The 9,557-nt window shown below is 42.0% G+C and overlaps 1 protein-coding gene across 1 annotated transcript; it reads left to right on the top strand.

Annotated features, from left to right (window-relative positions):
- The first annotated feature begins 3,034 nt into the window (after positions 1-3,034).
- LOC115800732 (C-type lectin domain family 10 member A-like) lies at positions 3,035-9,098 on the top strand. The gene is made up of 5 exons (XM_030758232.1): positions 3,035-3,104; positions 4,172-4,306; positions 7,661-7,803; positions 8,600-8,703; positions 8,948-9,098. Exons 1-5 carry the CDS (start codon positions 3,035-3,037, stop codon positions 9,096-9,098), a joined length of 603 nt encoding a protein of 200 aa, XP_030614092.1.
- The last annotated feature ends 459 nt before the right edge of the window (positions 9,099-9,557 follow it).

The following is a 9,557-nucleotide window of genomic DNA, read 5'->3' as shown; positions in this document are numbered from 1 at the left end:
CGAACCAGATGGTGGTCACCGGAGGTGAAGGGAGCCATCAAGCTGAAGAAAGAGTCCTATTGGGCTTGGTTAGCCTGTGGGAGGTATTGGCAGGCCAAGCGGAATGCAGCTCGGGCAGCGGCCAAAGCAAAAACTTGGGTGTGGGAGGAGTTCGGTGAGGCCATGGAAAAAGACTTTTGGACGGCATCGAAGCGATTCTGGCAAACCGTCAGGCGACTCAGGAGGGGAAAGCAGTGCTCCACTCACACGGTTTATAGTGCGGGTGGGGTGCTGCTGACTTCAACTGAGGCTATAGTCAGACGGTGGAAGGAATACTTTGAGGACCTCCTGAATCCCACTGACACGCCTTCTGTAGTGGAAGCAGAGTCTGGGGACGAGGGAGATGACTTGAACATCACTGGGGATGAGGTCACTGAGGCAGTTAAACAACTCTTTGGTGGCAGGGCCCCTGGGGTGGACAAGATTCGCCCTGAGTTCCTGAAGGCTCTGGATGTTGTAGGGCTGTTTTGGTTGACACGCCTCTGCAACATCGCGTGGAGATCTGGGGCAGTGCCATTGGATTGGCAGACCGGGGTGGTGGTCCCCATCTTTAAGAAGGGAGACCGGAGGGTGTGCTCCAACTTTCGGGGGATCACACTCCTCAGCCTTCCCGGAAAGGTCTATGCCAGGGTGCTGGAAAGGAGGGTCCGTCCGTTAGTCGAACCTCGGATTCACGAGGAGCAATGCGGTTTTCGTCCTGGTCGCGGAACGCTGGACCAGCTCTTTATCCTCTCAAGGATATTCAAGTGTGCATGGGAGTTTGCCCAACCAGTCTACATGTGCTTTGTGGACTTGGAGAAGGCATTCGACCGTGTCCCTCGGGGTATCCTTTGGGAGGTCCTGCGGGAGTATGGGGTGTCTGGCCCGTTGTTGCGGGCCATTCAATCTCTGTACAACTGCAGTGAGAGCTTGGTCCGTATAGCCAGTAATAAGTCAGTTTCGTTTCCTGTGGGTGTTGGACTCCGTCAGGGCTGCCCTTTGTCACCGATTCTGTTCATAATTTTTCTGGGAAGAATTTTTAGGCATAGCCAGGTGGTGGAAGGCTTCAACCCTCTCCCAACCCCAGGAAAGGTCTCCCCGTCCATCACCACCCCACCCCACCCCACGAAGCCCGGGCAGCACAGCCCCGAGTCCACCCAACAGGCCCAACCGCCCCATCCCTGACCGGCACCCCAGGCCAGGGGGAGCGCTCCTGCCCCCCCAAGGGGCGCCAGGGGCGAGAATAGAAAGCCCAATTAACTCGTGTTATGACCCCTTGAGTGATCAGTTGCTGTCTGCAAACGGGGGAGAAAGAAGACAATAAATAGCTCCTGTAGCTGCAACACAGATTAGAAAAGTTAATAACTCAAAACACACAAATGTTACCAAAAATGCCAGTAGTGATAAGGTCAACCATACACTTTATTATTATTATTATTATTATTATTATTATTAATAATAATAATAATAATAATATATTTAGCAATGTACATTAAGGTATTCATTGATAGGCAAAAATCAGGATTCTAGAGTTATATTTAAAGAGTTAATGAATGGAGACCATGTTTCAATAAAATGTGTCATTCTGTTTTTTAGGGAGGCAGATACTCTTTCCATGGATATGTACTCAATCAGGAGATTTAACCAGTGATTATTAAGCGATTGTTTATCTTTCCAGTTAACAAGTATTATTTTCTTTGCAATGACTAAAGCTGTGAGTGTAACTTTAGCTTGCTTGGTTGGAAGATTGGTTGAAGTTATTTAACCTAGCAAGCACAAATGAGGAGATAATGGGATTCTGCAGCCCAAGATAAAGGAAAGTTTTTGTGTGACTTCAAGCCACAAGTTCTGAACCGGTGAACAGAGCCACAATGCATGAAAATAAGTGTCTGTAGTGTTTTGTGTACACTGAGTACAAATCTCAGACTCTGAGAAGCACATTTTATTCAACATGAGCCGTGTGATATAGGTTCTGTGCAAAATTTTGTATTGAATAAGTTGTAAGTTGCTATTTTTTGTCATTGAAAATGTATTTTTACAAATCTGAGTCCAATAATAATAAATGTTTTTAATTTTGAGGTGCCACTTTTTATTCTCTCTCGGTGCATATTTATTGACATCATCTATGAATAAATAAATTAATGCATTAAGCAGACTAGATAGAAATCTGACTATTCTGATAGAAATCTGCCAGAATTGATAAAGTTTCTGCAACTTTGAAGAATAGTTCAATATTCCAACTATCCATCCATCTGTTTCCTTCCATTTATCCTTTTCAGCGTTGCGATGCCGCACAGCAAAGGGGTCCTGCTTTTGTTCTATTTTATTTCATTTGGTTTTCTTTCTTTTCTCCTTAACTGCTGCTCTCTTTCTTGTTCTTCTCTGTACTTGAGCTGCAGTAATGCACAAATTTCCCCATCATAGGATCATTAAAGTTTCATCTTATCTTATCTCTTATCTTCAAACCCAGGTAGGGCCTTCATTTGTGGCGCTTGCAGGTTAGTCCTGTGATAGGACGGCAAACTGTCCAGGATGCACCCTGCCTGTCACCCTGTGGCAGCTGGGGTTACCCACCTATCTACCTACAACGTGACAGAGTCCAAATCATTGTTGCAAAAACTCTGAATTTGGACAACTTCAGTTTGCAACATGAATGCCATTCATGCATTTTGAATCACTCACCTCAGCAATTTCCTTAAGAATGATATCTGCATTCTATCTGTACAAATACCTTTAACTTTTATGACTGTTTCCTTTTAAGAAAGAAGGAACTGAAAGTTTAAAGTTCTTCAGAAAACTATGAATAGTTGTTTTGTTTCTGGAAACCACTTCACACTTTCAGAACAAAAAACCCAGTTTCAGTGGTAGATCAATGCGTTGCAAAGGTATTAATAATATTTGAAACATTTCAGTTCCCCTAAAGCTGAAATACAAGAAACTGATACCAGTAATACTTTCACAGGTTACATGTCCAGTGCTGCAGAACTGACAGACATAATCAGCATCCTTAGGAGCAATGGAGGAAATTTATGCCAATGTTGATTATTCCAAACCTTCCCATCCAGTACCTTCAACAAATTGCACAGGTAAGAAAGAAGTGACAGAAAAGGGAACAGATGTATTCATTCATCTTTAATCTGCTGTACATTATCTGCATCACTGGTTGGTTCTCTTACCAGGTCCAAGGAGCTTTAAGACGAGTTTCCGTTTTCATGTTATTCCCACTTTGGGCCTGCTGAATGTTTTCCTCCTGATTGGACTCATCACCCTTGGAGTCCACTGTGAGTCTGCTTCTTCTTAGATAATATTGTAAAAAGATTCAAAATTCTGGATGGCATCAGCCTATCCTGAACTAACTTTGACAACGTAAACAAGTTTTGAAAAGAAACACCTCACAAACTGAAAGGAACTTAAACAAGTTTAATATAGAAAGCCCACAACAACAATACAGCAAAAGGTAAAAAATAAACTTTTATGAAGATTTTTCTTTCGTTATGTTCTGGCAAAAGTTTAAAATATTTTGATTTGAATTCAATCTACCGTATTTTTCGGACTATAAGCCGCTACTTTTTTCCCACGTTTTGAACCATGCGGCTTATAGCCCGGTGCGGCGTTTCTGTGGATTTTTCTTTAACCACCAGGGGGCTCTTTAGCAGGATATGAATCATGGGACGTCAAAGTTGGAAATCAAAGAAGAAAGCGCCAACAAGTGCTAGCAGCAGGCACAAAAGAGATTTTTTTCAAACTCCCTCATCATGGAAACCACAAAAAGAACTTCCTATGATGCCGCTTTTAAGTTGAGGGCTATCGACCTGGCACTACAGGAGGGAAATAGAGCCGCTGCACGTAAGCTCGGCGTGAACGAATCAATGGTGAATTGACTTGTTATAACTCAAATTTGGGGTTGTCTGTCCCCCTCTGCTGAGTGCCGAGTAATTGTGGAAAACCGAGAGCGGCGGAGATACCAGCGGCTTATAGCCCGGTGCGGCTTATATATGTACGTTTCCAGTTTTTTCCCAAAAATTTGTAGGTGCGGCTTATAGTATGGTGCGCTCTATAGTCCGGAAAATACGGTAATTAGAGAAACAGTAATGAATAAAGGAAAGGAAGGGATGCTTTGTGTTTCAGATGCATGCATTTCGATCTGTTTCAGACCAAGATTCAGCTACAGAGCTCTCTGCCATGAATAACATCCTTTCCTTTATGACTGAGGAGAGAGACCTGCTGCATGCTAATCTCACTGAGAAGACCAAGGAACTTGAAAGGCTTCAGAGTTTGGCTAAACAGAGTGAGTCCTGCATGTACTGTTAAGATTGAGTTGTTGTGTGTCATTCTTTTCTCTTTCTGCTCACGCGGACTAAAAAGAGTCCACCTGTATGTAATCTAATCTCAGTACAAATACAGCTGCTCCATGACAGCCTCAGAGGTTGGTTAAGAGAATATTGGGGAGTAAACAGCATCATGAAGTCCAAAGAACACAGCAGACAGGTCAGGAATAAGGTTGTGGAGAAGTTTAAAGCAGGCTTAGGCTATAACAAAATTTCCCAAGCTTTGAACATCTCACGGAGCACTGTTCAATTCATTATCCGGAAATGGCACAACTGTAAACCTACCAAGACAAGGCCGTCCACCTAAACTTACAGGCCGAACAAGGAGAGCACTGATCAGAGATGCAGCCAAGAGGCCCATGGTGACTCTGGAGGAAATGCAGAGATCCACAGCTCAGGTTGGGGAAGGACAACTATTAGTCGTGCACTGCACAAATGTGGTCTTTATGGAAGAGTGGCAAGAAGAAAGCCATTGTTAAAAGAAAACCATAAAAAGTCCTGTTTGCAGTTTGCCAGAAGCCATGTTGGGGACACAGCAAACATGTGGAACAAGGTGCTTTGGTCAGATGAGACCAAAATTGAACTTTCTGGCCAAAATGCAAAACGCTATGTGTGGCGGAGAATTAACACTGCACATCACTCTGAACACACCATCCCCACTGTCAAATATGGTGGTGGCAGCATCATGCTCTGGGGCTGCTTCTCTTCAGCAGGGACAGGGAAGTTGGTCAGAATTGATGGGAAGATGGATGGAGCCAAATACAGGGCAATCTTGGAAGAAAACCTAAAAGACTTGCAGCTGTAATTGCAGCAAAAGGTGGTTCCACAAAGTATTGACTCAGGGGGGGCTGAATACTTTTGCACACCACACTTTTCAGTTTTTTATTTGTAAAAAATGTTTTGAATCATGTATAATTTTCTTTCCACTTCACAATTGTATACCACTTTGTGTTGGTCTTTCACATTAAATTCCAGTGAAATATATTTATGTTTGTGGTTGTAATGTGACAAAATATGGAAATGTTCAAGGGGTATGAATACTTTTGCAAGCCAGAGTAAGTGCCTGAAGGTGACTGTGGTTGTGATTCAGTCCGATATGAAGAAACCTGAACTGAAATGAGTTGAATAGGTGAGCGGAGGAACATACACTATATTAGCAAAAGTATTCACTCTTCTGCCTTCACACACATATGAACTTGAGTGACATCCCATTCCTAATCCAGAGGGTTTACTATGATGTTGGCCCACCCTTTGCAGACATAACAGCTTCAACTCTTCTGGGAAGGCTTTCCACAAGGTTTAGGAGTGTTTATGGGAATTTTTGACCATTCTTTCAGAAGCACATTTGTGAGCTCAGACACGGATGTTGGTGGAGAAGGCCTGGCTCACAGTCTTCGCTCTAATTAATCCCAAAGGTGTTCTATTGGGTTGAGGTCAGGACTCTGTGTAGGCCAGTCAAGTTCTTCCACACCAAACTCTCTCATCCATGTCTTTATGGACCTCGTTTTGTGCACTGGTGTGCAGTCATGTTGGAACAGGAAGGGGACATCCCCAAACTGTTCCCACAAAGTTGGGAGCATGAAATTGTCCAAAATGTCTTGGTATGCTGAGGCATTAAGAGTTTCTTTCACTGGAACTAAAAACTCCTGAAAAAAAAAACTCTACACCCTAACCCCCCCTCCACCACACTTTACATTTGGCACAGTGCAGTCAGATAAGTACTGTTCCCCTGGCAACCGCCAAACCCAAATTTGTCCCTCAGATTGTAGATGTGAGACCTGTGATTAATTACTCCAGAGAACACGTCTCCATTGCTCTAGGGTGCAGTGGCGGCATGCTTTACACCACTGCATCCAACACTTTGCATTGTGCTTGGTGATGTAAGGCTTGGATGCAGCTGCTCGGCCAGGGAAACCCATTCCATGAAACTCTCTGCACACTGTTCTTGAACTAATCTGAAGGTCACATGAAGTTTGGAGGTGTGTAGCAACTGACTCTGCAGAAAGTTGCAACCTCTGCGTACTATGTGCTCAGCATTCAGTGACCCCACGTGGATTTTACGTGGTCTCCCACTTTGCTGTTGCTGTTGTCCCCAATCGCTTCCACAGGACCCATTCACTGAGCTCCTGAGAGCGACCCATTCTTTCAGAAGTGTTTGTACATGTAGAAGCAGTCTGCATGCCTAGGTGCTTGATTTTATACACCTGTGGCCATGGAAGTGACTGGAACACTTGAATTCAATGATTTAGATTAGTAAGTGAATACTTTTGGCAATATAGTGTATTTCAGCATGCAGAATGGAGTAGTCGGGGATTGAACCTATGACATTCCAAATGGTAGATGCCCCACTCTATTATAAAAAATAGAGTAAGCTAACCAAGCTTGATAGGCCTTCTTCTGCTTGATTGCTCCCTTATCTTCCTTTAAGGACAGCATGTCAGTGGGACTGAGGAAATCCTCCAAGTATTCCATCCACTGCTTGAGCATAACTTCAGGTGAAATCGAAAGCATTCAATCCAAACTGTGTGTAGTATGTTCAGGGAGCCACCTCAGCCTCCTGCACTGTCAGACTGTTTGCCAGAATTTCTTTGAGGCCAACTGAAAGTCTTGCTCCATGGCCTCACTGAGGACCTCCTACACTCAAGTCTTTGGCACAAAGTTGCACCAACCACCTTATGGCTGCAGCTTTGGGTAGTTTTATGCAACCATGGAAGTTTGGAACATGATCCTTTCAGCAGCCCACCCAGAGATTCCAAGACTGCTTTAGCACTGAACTGCTGCTTGGTGAATAAACTCTAACAAGATTCAGGCCCTGTTCCTTAGCTATAAGGTCTATTGGGGACAACCCCAAGTAACAGGTTCCAGGCCCCACTGCATCACATTGGTCATAGGACCCATGCTGTGCATTGGCCAGTATTTAAACTTCCTGCAAACACTCAGGCTCCTTCCCTACCAGAGAAGTGATGTTCCATGTTCCTACAGCCAGTTTAAGATGTTTAAACCAAAACCGAAAGGTTTTGTGTTGCTTTGTTCTGCATGGTGGAATTTTTGGTGATCTCTATTATATAATTTTAATAACTTACTTAATTTTGCAGCTTTCATATTCTGTTTAATATATGTAATGCTAATGTTTTTGACATCATTGCAAAGACAGTCTCCTCTTTGAACACATTAAATTAAAGTGACTGAATTAGCTTGAAGAAAGTGAATGACAGCACTGCAATAGTTGTGTAACTTTACTGACTTTTAAAACTCGTGTCTTGTTCTTGTAAAGTGTATCATATAAACAACATTGTGTTCAATGTTTCTTCCAGAGAAAACATGTCCTTCGAGATGGAGCATGGTCGGTTGTAGCTGTTATCGCCTCTCTGAAAGGTCTGGTACCTGGGATCAAGGTAGAAAGGACTGCAGAGACAAAGGAGCAGATCTGGCGGTGATAGACAGCGCTGAAGAACAGGTGCAATGTCTGCAGTATACTTGTGTTTTCATCACAGTCCAAATACAGAACTTAGTAAACAAAAAAATTCCTCTTATTAGGTTGACTCTAGAAATCCAGAGCACAAAAATCCAAAATGGGAAACAAACTAAAAATACTGCAACTCTAAAAAAAAAAAAAAAAAAAAAAAAAAAAAAAAAAAGAAAAGGAAGCACATGGGAGGAACACACAGTAGATGATTTGACAATGGACAAGAGCAAGACACTGCTCAAAAAAACACATCAGATCTCACTGGGAAAAATCATGCTGCATATCTGTACTGTGTGCCTCAGGAATGAAAGGAATCTTTGATTTATCAACCTACAGAGGGCTGAAAATCAAAGTGAAAAAAAAAAAACGATTAATTTTGCTGAAATTTCTTTGCACAAACTCAAAATGGTACTCAGTAGCTTGTGTTGCCCCCACATGTTTCCATGCATGCCTGACAACATCAGTGCATTGCCCCTGAAGAATACTTGCTTCTAAAAGGTGTTTAATAAAACATATTCATTGAGCCAGACTGCAACAGATTTACCATTTGTGAACATAAAGAAACACCCTCAAATAAACATATTATGATGGCAACCAGTAAGGATGCGTGGCAGTCTAACAACAGTGTGTCAGCTGTAATGCAGTCATTGCAGATATTGTTTATTTATTTATTATTATTATTATTTATTAGGTTGTAACAGGTTTTTGATCATTTTCAATGATATGCTCAGAAAAACTCCACAGTTTATTGTCATATAAATAGAATTTCTTTCCTTCTGTTGAGCAGAACTTCCTTGCTTCATTGACCAGTAACCCAGCTTGGATTGGTTTAAATGATAAAGAAGAGGAGGGAACGTGGAAATGGATAGATGGAACTCCTCTGACTGTGAAGTAAGTCTAAAAATAGCGTAACATAAACAAACAACAGAAACAGAAGTGACTTTTCCCTTATTCCTGGGATCAAACTGGGGATTGTTCCTTTGTTAAGTGAACGTGCAAACCGCTACATTGTGGAGCCACTAAAAAACAAAGATATATAGATATTTTTTTTCTTGCTTTTTCCTGCTTGTATAAACTTTTCAAATCGAAATCCTTTTTTCAACAATAAAAATGTTTTTGCTCACTGGCCTTCTAGGTACTGGGAAAGTTCTCAGCCTGATAATGGTGGTGGAAGCCTGCGGTGGGGTGAAGAGGACTGTGCTCACATCAGAACTCCTATGTCCGCTTCTTGGAATGATTTTTCATGTGAATCTTCTCTGCCGTGGGTCTGTGAAAAAATACTATAACACCACTTTTTCTGAGGATTATGAAGATATGTGTACATATTTGGCAAATTCAGCCACCAATACTACTATTATTATTATTGCAGATTTATTCTACTGAGGATAGATATTCAGCTGTAGCAACCCTGAAATTCAGCAAAATCTAAACTCCACTCAAGTTTTATGGCTAAAGTTTTTTTACTTTATTTAGATCCTCTTTAATAATCATGTGTAACATCATGTGGTGCTGGTTCAGAGAGCTTTTACACAAAATGTTTTGAGAGAGTTTTTATTACAGTTTAAAAACATGGCTGAAAAGTTCTTATGTACTGTTGATTTAATGTAACTGATTGTTTTATTGTTCTCTGCTGTAACAGGAGATACAGGAGAAAATGAGCTTTTAGTCATAATAATAAATCTTTTCTTTGGGGGGGGCTTGTGTGAGTGTGTAAGTAGGCCACTCCCACTTATTATTGACTACTT

This window comes from Archocentrus centrarchus, chromosome 21 (assembly GCF_007364275.1).
Source record: "Archocentrus centrarchus isolate MPI-CPG fArcCen1 chromosome 21, fArcCen1, whole genome shotgun sequence".
Taxonomy (NCBI): Eukaryota; Metazoa; Chordata; class Actinopteri; order Cichliformes; family Cichlidae; genus Archocentrus; species Archocentrus centrarchus.
The sequence above is the reverse complement of the archived record's forward strand: the minus strand, read 5'-3'. Positions and strand labels throughout refer to the sequence as shown.

Bases quoted from the DNA above. Each gene is read 5' to 3' on its own strand.
- LOC115800732 (XM_030758232.1), top strand. From the start codon at position 3,035: ATGGAGGAAATTTATGCCAATGTTGATTATTCCAAACCTTCCCATCCA. The intron at 3,105-4,171 runs GTAAGAAAGAAG...GATCTGTTTCAG, and splicing joins ACCTTCAACAAATTGCACAG to ACCAAGATTCAGCTACAGAG. The intron at 4,307-7,660 runs GTGAGTCCTGCA...TGTTTCTTCCAG, and splicing joins TCAGAGTTTGGCTAAACAGA to AGAAAACATGTCCTTCGAGA.